We start from the raw sequence: 21,118 nt of genomic DNA, 5'->3' as shown, positions 1-21,118 counted from the left end.
TCTCTCTCTCCTCCCTCTCTTCTCCTCTGCAGCCCAGAAGTGTAAGAGTGAAAGAAAGGAGGGAGGGAGGGAGGCTACCATCCCAGATGGACCTCATATAGAGCAACAGCCGACCACCAAAGTCATGTGTGATGAAGTGGAGAACGTGACGCGTCAAAAATATCAGAAAGAGACAGATGGATAAAAGTAAAGAAAGACTGACACGATATTGAGCCACAATAGGGATTATTGGCCTCAAATACCCTCATTAATCTACTGCTCCACATTTCATCTTTTAATTTTTCTACTTCAAGCATAAAGTTCAAAGACCCGCCCCGTTGTCACATTAATTACATCCGTGTGCAATCACCTGTTGAGAAGGGAATTTGAGGCGAGCAAGACAAATTGGTCACGGCCCAGGTAACGTTGACGTGGAATTTCCTGAGTAAACTTTATTACCACAGTGATGACAGTGAGGCCTTCCAATCTTAAAAGCCTTATTTTCAGTGAGTGAATTTTGAGCAAATTCTCGCCGTAGCAGGTCACACAGTAGCTCAAGGTCAAGCCCAGACCAGATGCTGGACGTATTTTTAATGCAGTGTGTTTTTAATGGATTTCATCAAGTGTTTTGATTAGAGAAGGAATATTTCAGAAAGGAAATACACTACAATTACCTTATTAAAGTTATTACATTAACTCAAACATTAAAGAATATATATATCATTTATAACCTCGTTTGGTGTTCAGGTGTTTTTATTACAAGTGACCAGTTCAGAAAGCCGTGGTCACTCAAACCTATCGATTTTTCATTTGAATTGAAACGTGATTGTTATGAAAGTGCAATACCTGTTCAGTGTTGCCGTGCATTGCTTATTGCAATGTCAAAGTTCACACTGCACACACTGCACGCGTTCTTTTAGCAAAGAACATGCATTACCATGGTCGCCATGGTAACCCGCATTCAGATCAAAGGAAGGCGAGGGCGGCGTCCCGTCCTCCACGGATACCTTGAATTGTCGATATCTCTATTTCCAGTTTCAAACATCGACAATGTCATTATGACTTACAAGTCACAGTTTAAGTCCAATATCTTCAATTATCCTCAATTGAAGACACATTGTCCTTTTAAGACGTGAATTAAGTTTCAGAACTGAAACTGGAATTAGACATATATACAATTAAACCCAACAAACCCGATACGCGTGAATCTGACGAGTAGAAACGGAATTTATGGATATCTGAACGTAAGAATGACATCACGGATATCCGCAATAACATCGGTCATTTCAGTACTTATTAAGCACATATTAACACCTTCATCAGGAAAAATCTTAATTCATGTCGTAATAGAGGTAGAATAAGGTGTTACTACAAGCTTAATAATTACTAATAAAGGGCTAGTGTGCTATTTATTTATAGTGAATACATGTTCCCTAATCTAAAGTGTTACCAAAAGGCTTGTTACAGGCTCCTCCAGTGGACACGCGCCCACATCCACCCAAGCAGGTGAAACAGTGACGTGTACCTGCTTTGCTCCCATCAAAGCGTACGTGTGTGTGCGCACATCACGGATATCCGTAAGAAATTTTGGTGCGAAGCCTGAAAAAAAAAACATGTTGTGAGCTCATTCTCAGCAATAAGTTCAACTGCGTCTGATCTAAGCAGCGAAATACCCACATTTGGCCCACCCAACTGATGGGAGAGAGGAAACCTTTCCTGTCCATCTTCCTCCCACAGTCCAGAGACATGCAGGTTGAGGGTTAGGCTAAATGGAGACTCTAAATTGATCGTAGGTGTGATTGGGAATAGCTGTTGGTGTCTGTATGTTGGCCCTGTGATAGAGCGGCGACCTGTCCCCCACACCCTTTGCCCCGCGTAAGCTGAGACCGGCTACAGTTCCCCACTTACCTACATCTAACACCCTGGCACCGTGCCTTCGCCGCCTGATACGCTGATACTTCTTTAATATCTTTCCACAGGTCAAGTGAACTCTATGGTCTACCGTCTTTGTACAAGTGATTCTCTTCTCCTCTTCTTCTTCTTCTTCAGAGGAGATCTCTCGCAGACTTTTGCTGTCCAGCGTCCGCCCGCAGTCCAAAGACCTGCCGACTGTGTGTGGTTTGCCTGTGATGGACTGGCGACCATGTGTCAGCTGAAATGGACTACAACTCCCCCAATTACCTTCATCTAAAACCCCGGCACTGTGCCTTCTCCATCTGATACTTTGCAGTCTGACACGCTGATATTTCTTCACAATTTTTCTACAGAGCAAATGAACTCTCCAGGCCCGCTGTCTTCTCTTTACATGATTGATGTGAGCCTTTATTTCCATCTCCCCGCCTTCTTTTTCTGGAGAGGGGGTCTCTCGGACACTTTTACTGTTCGGACCCAAGTTCAGTGACCGGTCTTGGTCCAGAAGTGAAGGATCCTCTGCAGGGATGCTCATTCTCTGCTTTTTGGGTGGACATGGGGCCTCAGGAACCCCTTCTCTGCTCACTGAGATTTCACTATAGGGCCTTTTCACTCCTCTGCAGAGCTCCTTACTTGTCTTTAGAAGATTGACGTGATCGGCGTCAGATTTCCCCTCGTCGTAGAGTGTTGGTGACTCTTGAGGACCTTTGACATGGTCACAGGACAGGTAGGGGTGTTCCCGGTGAAATACCTTCATCATACAAACCTTGATTTCTTGCACTTGGATGAGAAGTGAAGGATCAGCTGTAGGGATGCTCATCCTCGTTCTTTTCTGAGGTGGTGGGATCTCATGGTCATGTTTCCCGCTCACTGAAATTTCTCTAAAGGACCTTTTAACTCCTCTACAGGTCCCCTTACCTTTCTTTCGAAGACTTATGTAAACCATTGGATGGTGATGGTCCAGTAATCCCCTTTCTTATTCGGTGTTTACAGCCTGTAATGTTGCTTTTCTATCTTCTCTTTCCTTTGCTTGTTCTTGTAAGTGTTCTTTTCCTGCTCTTTGACATGACTATGACTAAGTTTGAACTCCTCTACAAGGGTTTCTGCTTCTAAAAAGGGTTTGTCGTTTGTTCTTGGTTTTCAATGGTGCCTGGCATCCTTGATGTTCTTCTTCCTCTTCTCCTGTAATGTGGAACGCTGCCCTCCGAGTTCCTAATCCCAGGTTTGAAGTTCTTTGACACAAAGTTCCCCCTTGCAGATCTTAATTAGAATGAGGACCGTGCGTGATCCTTTGATCGATTCCTGAAGCCTTTGATCTGTGCAGCTCTTCTGTCATCATTAACATTTTAAACAAGTCATCAGAAACACACATATGATCATGAAATGTATTGAAAACCTAGTCAATTTTGTCTGGTAAAACATGACGTGTTTTTATTGTAAACTGAGATCTCATATAAAGCTAATCGACTACCACATTATCGAGTCTATATCTCCCAGTACTGTACATGTGCGCAGAGAAAAGATGAATACTTTCTTTTGTTTATTTTGAACATTGTTCATGTGTCATCACAGCCACCCCACCGTTCTCCACCTCCCACTAAGGCCTCAGAGTAAACTAATATAACCTTTGAGATTCCAGTCACCCTCTTTGCCCACAGGCTAACCTACCGTCATCACCTTTTCTTCATTCTGTGATTATCCTCCCTCCCTCCCTCTCTCCTCCGACACACACCACTCTGGCCAGGGGACGACGGAAGACATAAATAATTCTCCAACAGAGCCATTATTTATTATTGCACTTACTTAGATAGGAAATGGTGAATAAAATCCGTGTGTGTGTGTGTGTGTGTGTGTGTTTGTGTGTGAACATCCATATTGTCCCAGCTTTTATTGAAAATGAGCTACTGGAGAGACAAAATAGAGAGATATTAATGGTGGCGCTTGTGTGCCCCTGTATTCTTAGACACAGGGCTCTGCATTGACTTCTACTCATTTTAACAGCCGAACCAAAGCCGTATCACAGTCGACAACTTTAACCAGAGAGTCAGAAATGAGGTTTTGCCATGCGGACGACAAATGTCCTGTATTTACACACACACACACACACACACACACACACTGTTCTACAATAAGCTTTAATACAGAGCCTGCTATTTGCTCTCGAATAAAAAGTTTCAGAAATAATTTAGAAAGCCAGGTAATCCAATTTTGTACACACAGTTTTCAAGCCGTGTGTATTTGTGTATGTGCTTTGAGTGTATGTGTGTGTGTGTGTGTGTGATCAGAGGAGAAGTCGAGCACTCCAGGGAGAGATAATGGAAACAGATGAAGGGAATGAAAAAGAAGAAAAATGTGGAGGTATGAAATGGAATAGTACACTATGTATGGAATATTACGTTTTATATGAAGGTACGCGTGTGTGCGTATGCGTGTACATATATCCATGTGTGTGTTTTTCTTTTGTTATTCTCTGTGGGTAATCCATCATTTCAGAATCTTGCAATACACAATAACACTCCTTTAACAAAGAAACATACACAGAAATGACTATACATAAACCCCCCCACAGCAAATTCATTCAACACACACACACACACACACAGGGGATCCTAAGTGCAGAACGCTGTTCACATCCACTGCCTTGTATATTGTATGTTCTTGGGTTAACATGAACATACATGACGGACACGTTTAAGCATGAACACGTCACATGTGCATGTGCAGGTGCAGAGAAAGGAAAACACAGAGCAGCCTGATCAGGAAAGGTCTTTGGTTGAGCTGAAATATTTGTTGTTTTTAACACGTAGATGCCTTTAAATTTAGGAGTAGACCTTTTGTCCACGCTCAGGTAGGTGAGCGTGACACATTATGTGGCTCGCTTCATTATACATGAACATATCACAGCAGAGATGGGGCTGTCATGCAGAATAAATTCATGTTCTCTAAATAGAAAGGACGACATATTCCGCAAATTGAATATGAATGAGCATGCGAGGCTACATTTGCTCTTTGAAACCTATTAGGCATGATTGTTTGATATGGGATAATATTTATAGACGGCGTACTTAAGCTCACGCCCTAATGGCCCAGCGGCTGCCTCGGAAATGGGACGTCGGCAATTCCCGCTCCCGCTGTGTCACACCAGAGATGTTCACTTTTCAGGATAAAGTGAGTTATAGATGGAGGAACTTTGCTGTGGACTCGCGTCCCATCCAGAGACAACCAGAAATAAACACCATGCTCCTTAAAGGTAGAGAGGGAGAACCTTTTCTGGAGCATTTTTCACCGTCCGAACAAATGGATTGATCGCAAACGAGAGACAGTTTTTCAGAAAGCTACTGTCTGAAGAAAGGGGTTTGGACCTAATGAGGCGCATGATCTAGTCATAGAACTTCTCCCCATTTGTTTTTACCCTTTTCTGTAATCACATTCTGGATTAGCATTGCTGGGACACATTTAATGCACAGCATGTTCATTCTGAAGCCATTTTTAGGGTTGCATTATATAATAAAGTTGAAATAATGCTCACAATTTAGTTTGCTTTTGTCTTTCAACCTAAAAAAAATAATTGTAAAAGCAATATTAGACTGTATAACAGTGGTTTAGACTTGAGTTGAATTACTGAATGGGGATTTTAATTATTAATATTATTAATACATTCATTATTGGGTTCATGTGTACCCCGCCTTTTGCCCTATGTCAGCTGGGATTGGAACCAGCAGCCCTGTGACCCCCATGTGGAGGATAAAGTGGGAGACAATGAATGAATAATTGAGTACGTCTAGCTGATTATATTATGTGTCTCCAACTGAACAAATGTTATTTAGTTTTTCACCGAGCGAAGACGTCATCCAGAAGACACGTCACTTGATGAAGATATCTGGGGACATGTTTTGCTCGAGGGGGTAAAAGTCAATAAAACCGAGCCCTGCACAGACACAGCGTCATTTACACAGTATTGCAAAGGTTGTATTTCCGAGCAACAGAACAATACCACAGGAATAACGTCGGTGCAACCTTGCTGCCTATGTAGGGCAGTATTTTACATGTTACAGCAAAGTAGTGCTTTAAATGACTCAGCTCCTCCCGAGTCTTCTCTCCGTCTCTCCGTCTCTCTCTAATAGTCAATTGCGCAGACACACACAATCACATTGACAGCATCTGTACAGTCAGACTGGTTAAATCACCACTTTGCTCTCACTGACAGAAATGATGTCAGTTTGTATTTAAGCACAATTAAGACGACAGTTGTCATTTGTGATCAGATCACTCAGAAATGATGTTGATACCAGGTCTGACTGGGGCCAGAGTCTCATGTGAAGCGAGGTCATGGACCATTTCATCACCCACGTCACTGGAAACGCAGTATATGGCACCGAGTGGACTTTTGTCCCGTTTAAGTGCAAGTGAAGCGTAAAATATGGCAGGACTCTGACTCAGTCTCCGATCCTGAGGGGGTCCAGTGATGTGTACAGTAAGAGTCAGTTGCAGCAAGGTGACACGAGGTGACTGTCGGGCTGCATATATAACATGTGCTGCTTTGTCACAGCCACTTACTCGTCTTGTCCATCAACATCTGCGTGTGACGAAGCCGAGCAGTGGAACGGCGCCTGGCAGAGGATGGGAGGGGGGGCGCTGGGTAATACAGCGAGAGAGAATCATGACCTGGGATGAACACAAGAGAGCCATTCACGCCGTTTCACACTGTAGGATGAGTCATCTCGCTCGGCACTGCGCTGTGAATGGAACAGAATGGGGAGGGACAGCTGCAGAGAGTGGTCACTGTGTGTGTGTGTGTGTGAGAAACCATTATATTACTCATCAAGGAAGAAAAAAACAAAACAAAACAAACCTCAAATGTTATCAATGAAAAAGAAGGAGGGCTAAAGAGTTGCTGTCACAGGCTGGAGGGGAGGAGGAGGAAACAACCGCATGGAGTCATCAAACGTATTTATGAGTTGACGCAGTCAAACGCAGTTGCCAGCTGCAGTGTTCGTCAAGCTGCTCTAATCAAAGATTTATGTCATGTGCAAACATGACGAACACAGGACTGCAGCGTAGTGGCATTGTTGCAGCACATTTAGGTGACTCAGAGATCACTTACAGTATGTTCAGGTCAGGGCCAACATAGAACCAGTGAACATGAACATGGATGAAATGGGTCTGCTGTGTTTGACATAGGGTTTGCCTTGGAAAACCATAAAAAGGAAACTCGCTCTGCTGTAAAACGCCACGCATGTAAATACTGGTCCTGCAAGTATCTGTCGAAAAAATACACAGGGAACAAAAATGCTCGAGTTTTATTACTATATTACTATATTACTATATTACTCTGACGAATGTTCCAGCAAATTCCGGGAAGAAAATTTGAGACTCCTGGGCCTTTAGCCCTTCAGTGTGTGGCAAATGGGGAATTTTTTACAGTATATACAAATGTATTTAGTGCATATCATCCACCTTCCTCCCAAATCTCCATTACTCCATTGCACTGTTTCATCAAACTGAGCTGAGGAAGCAGTCTTCTAAACTTCCAGTCGAACCGGACTAGTATGTTCCCGTCTTCATTGATTCCAATGACATTTTCAGCCGGTGTATATCTCAGGACACTGAGCCTCCGGGTATACACCAGTTTTAATTAGAGGTCAGTGACTGGGTCAATCAACCTATCAATCAATCATTTGAACCATTTGCGTGCAACGTCATTTGTCACAGCTCAACACCTCTCGGAGGCTTTCTGAAGAACAACACGTGTCCGGGAGAAAGAGCAAAGTGAATGATGTGGCGCCGTTACGCAGTACCGATAAATTGAAGCAGAGGTGTCGATATCCAAATGCCAATGGAAGCACGTGTTGTCGTGGACGAAGACAAAATCCCAAACAATGGACAAGAGGGATCAATAGGTGGAAGTGACATCTATTGCTGAGCGAGTGGTTTGGCCAACGGCTTGAAGTTACGGTGAAATCTATGGATCTGATTCCTATGGAATATGACAACATTGGAGATAGTCTGTACACATCTGCTCGCACGGTGTTTTTCTACTAACTCTGCTCATGGGAGTGATGTCACCCATAAAAATAGAAACTCCCGCTGTGAAGCCCGAAGATTCGTGATTGGCCATTTGATGTTTTGCAAACACAAATTCGCAGACGTGACCGATTGTACCAGCTGTCAATCATATGTGTCGAGTTTTAAGGGTACACTGACATGTACCCTTAAAAGTTAAAGATAAAAGAAATGCAAAGTGAATTGCAGGCCTTGCTGTTTTCAGATTTAACAACACGGAGAAATAAGCTGTGGCACTCTGAAGGTCAAAAGCTTCAACTGTGAGCGTCGGTATCTTAAAGAATCTTTGCATCGTGTTATACATCACACACGTGCGTGGATGCGCATGCACACATCTACAAATTGGTGTTAATGACAAAATACTGTCCTGATTGGTTTGGAGCGAATCCCTGCAAGAACAGTGCAACTAACATTCATCCTCACACACACACACGCACACACACACCTCTCTGTAATACAGAGCCATTCATCAGTGAGTTTTTCTGTGCAGATCCTCAGGCAAGCTGGCACTGCTGATGAAGATTTCCTCAGGTGTGTGTGTGTGTGTGTGTGTGTGCGTGCGTGTGTGTGTGCGTGCGTGTGTGTGTGTCCCTTTCCTCACACTAGGAAAGGCAGATGTCACACTCGTATAAAGTTATCGAACGTCACGCACACACCGGCCGACCTTGGGACCACCCATTGGTTGCACACGCGGCATGCACGTACATGTGTGTATGTGCGTCAACATGCATTTGAATGGAACAAGGACGTTGTTTGAATTAATCATTAACTTGCCTGCTCCTTTGCATATTAATTAGCGGGCATTATTGACAATGTCCAAATGCTTTAGTCATCTTGTTTTTGTTACCTATTTAGGGACATTTTCTGGTATAAATACTAACGTTTTTTTCTGGGCCAGTAGTCTAGTAGACTAGTAGTTATGGTTAAGGTCAGGGTTAGGTATTAACTGGTTATGGTTAAGGCTTTAGGTTGTTTATCCAAATGTCCTGACAAGAATAGCTGTACAAAACTGCATTTGTGTGTGTGTGTGTTTCAAGGGTAGAGTCCAAGATGTATCAGAGTGATTGGGTTAGAATTATATCACAGGGGAAATGCTCTGTTGTGATTGGCCCACATTGACAGCAGGCGCAGTTTGGTTATCAGCCCCTGACCGGGAAGATAAAGGATGTTTTGGGTTGCGTGTTTACCAGCCCGTGCATAGACAGGACATGTATGTCCAGGTACATATGCACACATGCACAGTCTATACGTGCAAAGTAGCCCATGTGTTTTCCATGAAGGAGAAGGTCATTGGAGAGCGAGCTCCTCCAGGTAGGCATGTAGTCAGTCAAAGCAGAGCTGCTGATCCACTCACCTCTGCAGAGGTCATATCTGTGCTCCCCAAAGCCCAGAGGCCTTTGAAGGAACATCAATCACCACGGACCTTGGACACGTGAACACACGCCTCCATTTTAACGCGGTAATGTGCTACAGGGACAGCTGTGGTCATCTTTTTCCTGCGTAAGCACTTATGAGGATAATTCGCCGTAAATGGAGTTACTGTAGGTACAGGCTGTTTGCCGTGTCCACATATTGGGTGAGGTTGCTTTGTGTTGCCACAATACTGGCACGTGGGAAATGTGTATTGGATTTGATACAGAGATCAAGGTTATTTTTGATGTCCTCATCAGTCACACGCACCTCTGTGATCTCTTGAAACATGTTTTAAAGCACAAGGACAAGACGCTCTGTCGCCACCTCTGTGTGCAGTGCAATACTTTCAATTCATTATAGAGCAAACAAAAGCGACGCTTGTTAAAGGAAAGCTTCAGATTATGAGTGCAGGATCTGAGGATTTAGATCCATGCTTTTGATGAATTATTGTATTGTTATTTGATTAATAGCAATGCCACACTAACTGTAGCATGTGTTTCGTCACGTGACAAGCCTTTAAATATCTCACTAAGGTTTCCGATGATCCAGGACCCTTTTTTTATTTTTATTACCCAAATCTGGGTGGAACTTCGCATCCCGCTGTTATTTGAAGGTGCTCGACATGAAACATGGGTGAAAGGTGGCAGAAAACATGTAATAAACTCCCATAGTGATAAAAGTCATAACAAGACAGTGGGGAAAATTAATTAAAGGGTAAAAAAAAAAGGAGGTGTAGTGACAACACGAGTTTTCCTCTGGGACCAGAGGGACGCACAGAGTTATAATTTTACATAGTAATGAGTAAGACGTATGCTCTAGGCCTTTACTGTACGAGTCATCTTTGTGCCTTCCAGCACAATATCATCTGCATGGTTGCTTATGCATGCATAGCTTGGTCAGGACTGCACAGATGAGTTTGGCTTGGATTAAGCGGAAGCCACTAAAGCCATCGTCTCATGATAACAGCAAATACTTTCATGGTAATTCATTTTTTTTACATTTATTTCTTAAAGTCCTGCTCACACTGGTGCTCCTCGTAAGTCACCTGCTAATTTTGAAGCAACCTGTTGGGCGGTTCCCTCCATTGAAGTGCCATAATTCTTAAATTAAAGTGTAGACATTTGCTGACACTGCTGTATTATTGCTGTCATCATTTTATTCCAAAAACAAACACAAGGTGAGGGCCACTTTCCTGATTCCACAGTACAACCTGTGATCTCTCAACACCCTCAGACACGAGCTGTCGTCGTGTTAAACAGACCTTCTCCTCCGCTGCTCTCCACGTGGAGAATACAAAATGGAAGGTCTCTCCAGGATATTTGTCATTAAGTAACTGCATGCGAATCCAAGCGAAAGTCATTATGCTGAAAGTGGAAAATAATCTGTGTGATTTGACTCCCTTCCCTCTGCCGGCTTCTCCTCTTTCTTCTCTCATTACACACTCCTTTTTCCTCCCTCGTCCTTAATCCTCCTCCACCTTCTGCCCTCCCCTCTCACCCGCTTCCCCTCCCTCCTTCACTTCTCTCTCTCTCTCTTCTTCTTCTATCCTCCTTTCCTCCCCCAGAGTGACCAGATGCCGGCAATTTCACGACTGTTGACTTATTTACATTTTTGCAATCATGGGAACGTATGAATATTTATGATGCTGGTCACTCGCTGTGGGGCATCTGCCTGTGCAGCTTGCTTATTTGCGCGCGCCGCGTATCTATGATACTTTTTCTCGTGTGTTTGTTCACAGTCGGAGTCAGCGTCCATCATCCACACGTGAGTTTTTTGAAGTGGAAGAAGCTGGAACAGCTGGTCTCTGTGTGTGCATGTCTGTTCTGTGAGTGGACCAACACCACAGCGCAGATCCCTCGGCCTGTGAACCCGAGGTTTTTTTTTTCCTCTTCTCGGTGAAGAACCGGATTGGGAAAAAAAAAAAAGTCAATCAATGTTTCATGAGGAGTTAAAACCTGCACGGCATACACACAATTTATCCTTTTCTCTCCCCTGAACACGGTTGTAAATTGATTTTTCTTGGCGAGCTAACGGATGCTCAAGAAGTGAAATACAATATGTTGATGCCTGGTGGACAGAGGACGAGTATTTGCCTGCTGGTTTAGTTCCATGTTGTTCATTCAGAATAACTGTCCCATGCTTTAATCATATCAGCGTGTCTTCAACACTACTCTAAATGTAATGTAACGTACTGGTGGTAGATGTCACGGTGCTGACTGGACGCGCTCCAAACACATTACCCGGACACATTTTATAAATATCACTCTATGTACACACTTAATTAAGCCCTTTGCCCCTGATGGAGCTTTGGCCGTCAATGTCCCTCCTCTGTCTGACCCGGCATATAGGGCTATCTTCTCTGCCTCCCTCTCTTCCTGGTGGCCCCAGCTGTTCCTGGGTCATTTATACAGTACGTGCATCCCATGTTAAATAAACCATCACTCAGTTATTAGGAAGAGCCTCCTCTGAATAAAATAAATCAGTGGATTTTAAGTCAAATTTGTACAAATGGCAAAGGAAATAACTGAACTACCGTGAGAAAAAACTTTGTATCACGATCATGACCAGAATCATCACCGCACTCCGGCTCTCATCAGCCTTCAAATCAGCTGCTCGTTGCCTCAGGGCACAGCCCACTCAGCGTGGGCCTTATATATGGCTGAACTGATGAGCTGTCAGTCATGCTGTATAGCAGATTGTCCCCACGGCTACTACCATTGCATCTGTAATCCTTTGTGATAATGGCTAATCCAATTTGGCAAATCCCTGCTGTCAAAAACCGAAACTATACAGTACTCTGTACAGTATATGGGACATAAATATAGAATACACACAGGATAGCATGCTGTGTGAAAACTGTGCCTCTCCCGACACACGCTCGCACAGCTAATACCATCAAAGGCCGGTGGGTCTCTCTTCATGAGCCAAGCAGGACACGATGGGGGCAGAGAGCAAAGAGGAGCTTTCACTCCAGGAGGTGTCATAATTGTGTGCATTAGAAAATGAAGATGGTCTCGGAGCAGCAGGGAGACACCGCGGTGTTTGCAATTAGGGCCAATTTACCCACGGGTTTCGACTGGGACGCGTATCTGTGTTGTCAAGTTACAGAGACACAAAACCAGAGATGAAGATGAAAGGATGGGGGACAAGGAGAACACTGGGACACGCTGGGGAAAAGAGATGAGAGAGATTTTATTTTACGAATTATGATATAGTGATTCATCCAATCATATAGGCAATGCCGGCCTACAACAAAAGGATAAATGTGATAGTAGACAGTGTGAAAATTGGGAAATAAAAGTCCCTCCATGTCGACTTTAAAGGATGTGCCTAAAAAAATATATATAACAAAAACTGGACCACAGCTCTACTGTATCTTTACTTCCCTCTCTCTCCCTTTGCAATCCATCTCCTCCGTGGACTGTGGCGGGCTAATCTCAATCTGTTTCCCTGCGATATCGTACAACAGCTCTGCAGCTGCAGTGGTGCCAGCCTGCTGGGCTCACAGTCACTCCTGTGCCAGCTCTCGCTGTCTGCTGGCCGGCAACTGCTCACAAAAGCTCTGGCGCTTCACACGCTCCCCCGGTTTAGTCCGGGGCGGGGGTGGAGGTGGGGTGGGGGTGTGTGTGTTCTCTCAGCTCCATTCAAACGCTCAGTTCCGCTGCTGCAGAAGTGTGTCGCACCAGTTTTGCTCCCATTTTCCACACCCTCTGCTTCGGTTGGAGCTTGGTCTTGACACGCAGTGAGAGCAATTAAGAAAGCAAGGAGACGTTTTGGCTGCAGAGTAAATGTGCCAACCGCTGCATGTGCTCAAGCATCGGTGATGAAGACGGAGTCAGACACGGATTGAGTTTGATGGGTTACATTTTCAGGATCCCAACTGTTTCGGCGGCGTATTTACTTTTAGCAGCTGCACTTAATACATCAATAGGGAAGTAGATCTTAATGAAAGCTCTTTAACAGTGAACGGTTGCTCGGTTGGTTTTAATTAGATGGTTTAATTAGACGTTACAGCGGTGTTACAGTGGAAGAGAACAGTCTGTACAGTACAACTGCCTCAGATGGATTTCCCAGTTGTGACAACGGCACACGATTACAGTGAACCCATTGAAAGGGAGCGATTGCAGCTTTTTAAAGATAATTAACGCACGAGCAGTTCAGTGCATATTAAAAACTCAAGCAGAGGTTCAAAGAACCCAACAATCAAAGACAATCGATATATTGGCTGTGTACGTCTGACTCCGCCTCCGTGTTTCTATAAATGAGTGCGTTGACCTTTAATGTCACAGAAAAACGGTGGACGGCGAGATGGACAGTGCCGTGGTTCTGTATGAAGAAGTATTTGATGCTAAATTGATTTGTGATGTCACCCATAACAATCTGAGATATAAGAAACGTCTTGTTTCTTATTATACTGCATTGTTTTCTTTTGAATTGACTGCCAAATTAACAGGTTTGCCGCTGCTCTTCCAGATCTCAGTGGCATAAACCTGAATTATCCTTCAGTCGGTGCTCTAACCGGCAACAGGGGATAGACGCGGTACTTAGAAATATGTGGTCTACCCTTTTCCCACAAAGAAATGCACTGGCATACTGAGTCAAACTGTCCACTGTTCATCAAATACACCCCACACATCACTGTGTATTGATATCATCACCACCCTAATCACCGCGGAGAGAAAGCCTCCCATAAAACCATAGCACACACCACGGCACAGGTGAAGTTTTACTACTAAAGCGCGGTTCTAATGAACAGAGAGGCCAATGCTGTGTACGCTTTGCATGACTGGGTGTTGTGTGTCCAGCAGACAGTGGGTCAGTTGACTGCTCCGCTCTCTCACGCCGCCGTGGCTCTTAAAGTATTTAGAGCTGCTATTGTCATTCCTTCTCTTGCGTCAGTTCGAGTCTAATGCTCCATCCTCTCTGTCCCCCCCCCCTCTGCTTTCATTTCCTCTCATGTCATCTTTTCTACACAACACATTTCTCTCTCTGGGCATAATGTCAGTGTATCCTCCTTCTCTGCCTTCTATTATTCGTCCTGTTTTCATTTATTTCAAATTGGTATAACATGTCTCGTCATTAAACCCCTCCTGCGTGGTTTTAACCTCTGCATATAGACTCAGTCTAGACTCACATTTCAATATTCAAGGAGTAGTTCTGGATTTAAAGCAGCCCTTCCCAAACATAAGAATGACACAGTCATTCCGTCTTGTCCTGCCGGGGGCCACAGCCCACACTATGGGAATCACTGGATGAATTATTTCATATTTTTGTGGGTTAAGTTAGTTTTACCTCAATGGCACATCACTGTGTAGCAAAAAAAAAAAAAGGTCCCTTATCTTTAAATGGCTCCTGTGTCCTTTGTGTCCTTCTGCACTGGTTTCTGTCTGAAAGGCCGAATCACACTGGTAAACACTGAGCGCCGGGAACTTGGTGCTTAAGACACATAATCTTAAATCACATCACATTGTATCATGGTTTCTTCCCTTTCACAACGCTGAGAAAAAACAACAACAACAACCTTGGTGACGGCGTGCTTAAACCTTGTCTCTGTATATGGCAGAAACGGTCCACGCTGGGGCTTTGTTAAAACGAGTGCTGACAGAGGCCGGTGCTATATTTACGACAAGGAATTAACAAATAATTCCTGCCAAACCTCGAACCTAATGAACCTTTTAAACGTCGACACAAAGTTGACTTGAGCGCTGAGCAAATACGTCTATTTTCAGTGTCACGGTGTATTATTATTGAAACGGTGTTGATGATGGCCATCGTGTCCAAATGTTGATAAATGACTTGAAGGAGCTTGGGCTTTTTACAGTGAAGAAAACACCACGTTATTTATTAAAGAACCATCAAACTAAACTGAGCTCACTGCACAGCAAGTAGCACCTTGTGTTTCTCTTCAAAACTGGAGGGCAGTGAGTCCCAAAGTGTGGGCTGTGGCCCCCTAGAGGGTCGTGATGCTACTGCTGTTGGGCCATGGAATATATATAAATATGTTTTCAATTTGCTTTGACGCAGATGACATCACGGCTGAACTGAAAGATATTCACAGATGTGAATCAATAACATTGAAATGAAACTCTCTCGCTTCCCCTATGCAAGTAATTCATGGGAATGATATTTATATTGTTAATTAGTATTTCGCGTGCATGTTATACCTATTTTGTGGCCACAAAACACTGCTTTGTGTCTGGTGATATGAGAGCGTGTGTATTTACTGTATGTGTGGGGGTGTCCCAGTCCAGATGCGTACGGCACAGTGTGCTCATTAAAAGTCATCAGTGCAGTTTTGTGAGCTTCTGTCTCGTCTTGTTCAGCAGATGCAGAAACGAGGAGGAGCAAATTAGACTGTTTTACTGCATATTGTGTGCAGGGAAGCTGAGAAGATTTTTATATTTTATTTTTTTATTTTACAATAAGCAGTAAAATCCGACCTGGAGAATGTTTCACCTCTTATGTACTTGTGATGTGATATCGCTGTGTTGCTGTGTAACTGTTAGCGGAATCTTTAAGGTAAAATATGTATTACAGCTGAGTTACTGAAACACAGCTTTAAAGAGTTCAATATTACACGTTTGTTCAGTGGGTCTCTTATATTATATATTATATATTATGTATTATATCTTATGCTGCACGGTTAGGTAGTTTGTGATTGAATATGAGTTCTGCGGTTTCTCCCATTATTTCCCCATTAAAAGTTGTTTTTATCGCAATGGACTAAAATGTGATTTGTAAATTTGATTTGAATCTCAAATCAGAACAACATCCTCTCCTTATTCCGGGCAATGTCGAAAAAGTGCGCTAATCTCCACATGCACGATGAGTTCATTAAAGTCTCCACAGAGAGAGATCAGTCCCAATTTAGTGCTCATTTGTTTCAGGCTTGTGCCGGTCGAGCGGCATGAACCAACACAAACACACACACACACACATGCCGATACTGTACATGCACACAAAATAAGTGATTAACGCAAATCCAGGTCAATACAGTCACATAAATCATAAACACACACTTTTCAAAGTGCGTCAGTGTCAACACACGTCTGTTAGAAGCACTGTGTGTGTGTGTGTGTTGTCTGTATCTATTGGAGACATTTATCTGTGACACCAACTCTCTGCAGAACAGGCTGAAATATGAAGTCATAATGTCTCAGCGCCCTCAGTTCCCCACCGTGCACTAGCTGATTTCCACATGACAAATCTTCAGCTTTATGTTATATTGTCCTCTCTGCACTGTATGAGCATGTCTCCTCTCTGTAGAGCACGGTCCCCTGAGTCCAAAAGGAACTGCCGTTCTGCAACGATCTCTTTGAGTCTTTTACATGTTTAACCTTTGCGTTCTCCTTTAAGCAGATCAATATTCATGAATCAGTAACTCCGACTTATATCATCCCACTCATGGATGTCACTGATGTCACCTGCACTGTCTTCCCATCACACAAGGCATCCAGTTCATAGTCCTCTATAACCAGGGCCCCTCTCTTACCTCACAGAACTTCTCCACCTCTACACGCCAACCTGCTGCAGCCACCATGCAGTCCAAGCACAAAACCTGGGGAGACAGAGCCTTCCCCATTGCAGCCTCACTTCACCCAACCTTAACATGACCATTTTCTCACCGGTCCTCATTCAAATCACTCCTGACCGTGGGTGTGGACAGTTGTTTGTATCCGGCCCTGCGATGGACTGGTGCCCCGTCCCGGATGTACCCCGCCTGCCGCTCCTGTGTCGACCGGGATTGGCAGAACACCCCCCCGTGATCCTCATGTGGAGGATGAAGTGGTAGAAGATGGATGGATGGAAGTGTGAAAGAACAAGGAGGTGTGGAAGCTGCTTGGTTTGGACTGTCTGCCTCAGCACTAGACCACTGTGTGATTTAAGAGTTGGAGGTCAGACTGGTGGGGATTGTGGGGTGGGGGGGTTGTCTTTGTAGGGTTCGCCCTTGGGTGGGGTTTGGGGAAAACAGGCCATGGTGCAGTAAGCAGACAAGACAGGGAGCAAGAGAGAGATAATTACGTAATTTAACAGCTCAGGAAACTGCAATACGGTAACGATAGGTGACTGTGTGTGTGTGGGGGTGTATGAATGTGTGCGTGAGGGAAATCCTGCAGGGTTTTCTCTTCTCCTTTCCTGCTTGGCCAGCAAAAAAAAAATGGGAAGCCCAGTGGCAGGTCTGGCCGCAATCACCGAATCTCACTTTCATTTTACATTTGCCTTCTCGGGGGAGAAATTACTGCTCCGGGGGATGATGAGACATTTTTCTGCTCTGCTGTCACCACAGCGGAATGTAAGGCTTGGATCACAAATAGGTTCACGGTGAGGGTCTTGCTGTTGTGTTGTGATATTTACATAGTGTTTGCCTTTGACGAGTCGGAATATCGCTTTTAAACGCTCATCCGTATGCAACTAAATGTCAGGACTCTTACAGTGAAGCAAATATTTCACAATAAAGAACGAAAAAGAATGGATTCAGGGAACCGGAACACGACAGTTGGGTCAACTGCTCCCCAAGGTTTTCATAGTTTAGTCTTTAGTGAAATAGTTTAGTGAAATTTACCTACACAGAACTGTTACACATCACATATTTTCTGTGAAAGCTGAGGCACGTGAATGAAAGCGTATATGCAACAGACTTTCATTTGTTTTAGAGCCGGCAACCGTGTTGCATTGTTTTTAAAAGCAGATGGAACGTACTTACAGAACTATAAGAAAGAGGTCAGGAGAGTCAAGAGTCTCTTATTTTGAAAGGGATTCTTGTATAAAAAAAATACCATCACACACACAATAAACCTGCAGTTACTGATTCTGACCGAACTGTCTCTATTGGACTTGATTGCCATGTTGTGAGTGACAGATGCAGGCGTGACGTGGCGACAGTGATGCAACGTGACTCTGAGAACTGAGTCATAACATCTATGAGCTCAAGGAACGGCGGCATGGAGTTTGTCTCTTGAAGACAGCATCACATCAGAGGTGAAGGTGACCGTACAGTACAGAATGATGGTCTACTGGAGAGCTGGGGAGTTTGAAGGGATTTCAGTAAGAGCAGGGGAGGAGAAAAGGGAGGGAGAAGAAAGAGCAAAGGGGAGGGTTTAGGGAAATGATTTTGAGAGAAGGAGGAGAGTGAGTGAGTGAGTGAGTGTATGCAAGTCTGAGAGAGAGAGAGAGAGAGAGAGAGAGTGGAGCAGGCTGCAATCGCTCACTCTGTAATTCAATATGAACAGAGACAAGCAAGAGACACATACACGCTGTTCCACACACTCACACTGTGGCGCTCTTTTACACACGCTCATGTAGACACTCCCTCGCACGTGTGAGCCGAGGCTGAGATGTGTCTCACACTTTCCCCCCTCGCACACACATGGACACGCACTGTGGAGCCGGACACGCTGGACTACTGTCACCCACTGGTGGAGACTCGCACATGAGCGCCGGCAGGACAGCGTCTACCGTAAGGCATGGCTACCTGCCAGCACCTCCTCCCCTATCCCCCCCCTTCACCCCACCTCATCTCCTCTCCTCTCCTCCTTCCCTCTTTCCCTCCATTCATTCATCCCCCCTTCTCCCAACTGTGAGGTGGCACGCACGGCTGAAGGACACAGCGCTGCGCTCTGCTCCGGTGTAGTGCGCTGCCGAGAGAGTTGGAGAGCCCAGTCTGACAGGAGGGATACATAGACTGCACTCCCTCCCTCCCTCTTTCTTTCATTCTTTCTTTCAGAGTCCCCATCTCTCTATCGCCGCGCTCCGTTGTTCATGAATGTCACCTCTATCTCTGGGAAATGCTCGATTCATCAAGCCTCTGTCTCTTTCCCTTCTTCTCTCAGGGTGTGGGTGAACGCAAGGGTGATGCCAGGAGAGCTTGAGAAGACGGCAAGGAAACAAGCCACACACTCCGTCCTGCGGCGTCCGTCCACAACCCTTCATCTTTGTCCCAGCTTGTGGAGCTGGCACCTCAGGTTGGACTGTCCTTACTTCTTCCACCACTGTCACATTTTTCAGACGGAGAAATTTTACAGGTGAGGAAGAAAGAGAACAAGATCCGCAGGGTGTCCCGACAGTGTCACTCGTTTTATTTTGGAGAGTTGGTACTGGGACGTTTTTCATCCCAATGTACTGGATAAGCGTCCTGATCTAGTGGACTGAGCCGACCAAGGACTATCATTCATTTTTGTTTCTGCGGCCAACAGATGTGCTGCTGAACCCTTTCATGCAGGACTGAGTCAAACTTTACAAGACCCCCAGGAGGAGGCTAAGGGTTTATCTGGACCGAGACTGAGGGGGGGACATTGGAGTGCTGGTGTTTGGGCAGATGACAACATGAATTGTCCCATATGAGGAGCAGTGACATACCAAGGCTTCGCCTGAACCTGAATCCCAATCAGACGCAGACAAAAAAGAGAGGCATTTAAAGGCAAGCAGTCATCAATCCGAACACCAGTGAGTGAAAGTCATCTGTTTTGGATGGGCCTTTGAAACATCCACCCTTCTTCCCACCACCTCTTCCTCCCTCCTCCCTCTCTGCCTGATTCCCTGTGACATCCGTCCTACCTCAGAAGCCCGCTCCTCCGCTCTGCACCCCTCCATCAGCGGTGCTCTGTCGCCCTGGGTGAGTGGGAAGGGGGGTGGCCCACGGTACCCCCCGACAACTGGGCGCCACCAAGCCATCAGAGGCTGGTGAGGCGGCGACAGGGTCAACCCTGGGAAGATGGCCGCTCTTGCCAGCTCCCTCATTCGCCAGCGCAGGGAGGTCAAGGACCCCCAGGCAAACCGGCAGGTCGCCAGCAAGCGCAAGCCTTGCCCAAGAAGCAACAAGTCACTCTGCCAGAAGCAAATCCTGATATTAATATCCAAGGTTCGACTATGTGGCAGTCGTGGGAGAAAAATGGACAAAAGACCAGGTGAGTTTCCCATGAACCTCTCTGTTTTCAGTTCCTCCATTCCATCCTGCACCTTGTTCATCTTCCCTTCTTCTTTGCTATTTTCTGCCTGCAATAGATAACTGGATTTTGATGAAGACTTGGCAGACTACAGATTAATCCTCAACCGTAAAGCCTTAATAGAGAACATCCCCAGTTTGTAATTTCTAGTTCAGTTCCCTTCTTAATCCAAATCTAGGAAACATCCCAGCCCGTCTTCCTGCTAGCTGCACAACATGTCCTGTACTACAGCACAGGAAAAAGACAGAGTGGATTGCAGCTTAATATACACACCAATCTGTACCACAGACATGACACATCCTGTGCTCCGACCACGGTGATGACTTTCTGAGGTGCTTGTCAACACATCCACACTCATGCTGGTGATCTGTAAGCACACAACAAACTTGTCTCATACATACAGTGATTTATGGTGACATAAAAATGTCAAGCGGCGACTCATTTGTGATTCTGGGAGACATTATTCTCCCTCTGCTTCCCTCAAGGCAAGTGAAACACCGTGTGGCCTAATTTAACTTGTATGCTTGTCTGTTGTATGTAATTGTGAAATTGTTTACTGAAGAGTGTAATGAGGGTGGCAATGCTTTTTGGGGCAGAAAACCTCAAATTATGTTTGTTAAAGCATATAATTGCTTTAAAATAAAAAAAAAATAGTTTGGAGGTATTGTGTTCTTTGGGCAAAGTATCTGCGCCGTCTATGAAACGGCGGCTAACGACGCAAACAAAGAAGAGGGAATGAGTTATTAAAGAGGGTTTACCTCATTTCTGGTATGCAAAGCATGCTTGGTTAACGGAGGATTTGTTGCGTT

The 21,118-nt window shown here is 44.7% G+C and overlaps 1 protein-coding gene across 1 annotated transcript in view; it reads left to right on the top strand.

Annotated features, from left to right (window-relative positions):
- The first annotated feature begins 18,634 nt into the window (after positions 1–18,634).
- Positions 18,635–21,118, top strand: part of fgf11a (fibroblast growth factor 11a) — a 64,872-nt gene continuing 62,388 nt past the window's right edge. The window contains exons 1-2 of the mRNA XM_044020796.1: positions 18,635–18,823; positions 19,197–20,270. Coding sequence (XP_043876731.1) covers positions 20,078–20,270 — 193 coding nt within the window. The 5' untranslated portion in view covers positions 18,635–18,823; positions 19,197–20,077. The remainder of the gene's footprint in view (positions 18,824–19,196; positions 20,271–21,118) is intronic.

Source organism: Solea senegalensis, linkage group LG3, assembly GCF_019176455.1.
Source record: "Solea senegalensis isolate Sse05_10M linkage group LG3, IFAPA_SoseM_1, whole genome shotgun sequence".
Taxonomy (NCBI): Eukaryota; Metazoa; Chordata; class Actinopteri; order Pleuronectiformes; family Soleidae; genus Solea; species Solea senegalensis.
This window is presented reverse-complemented; position numbering and strand designations above follow the sequence as displayed.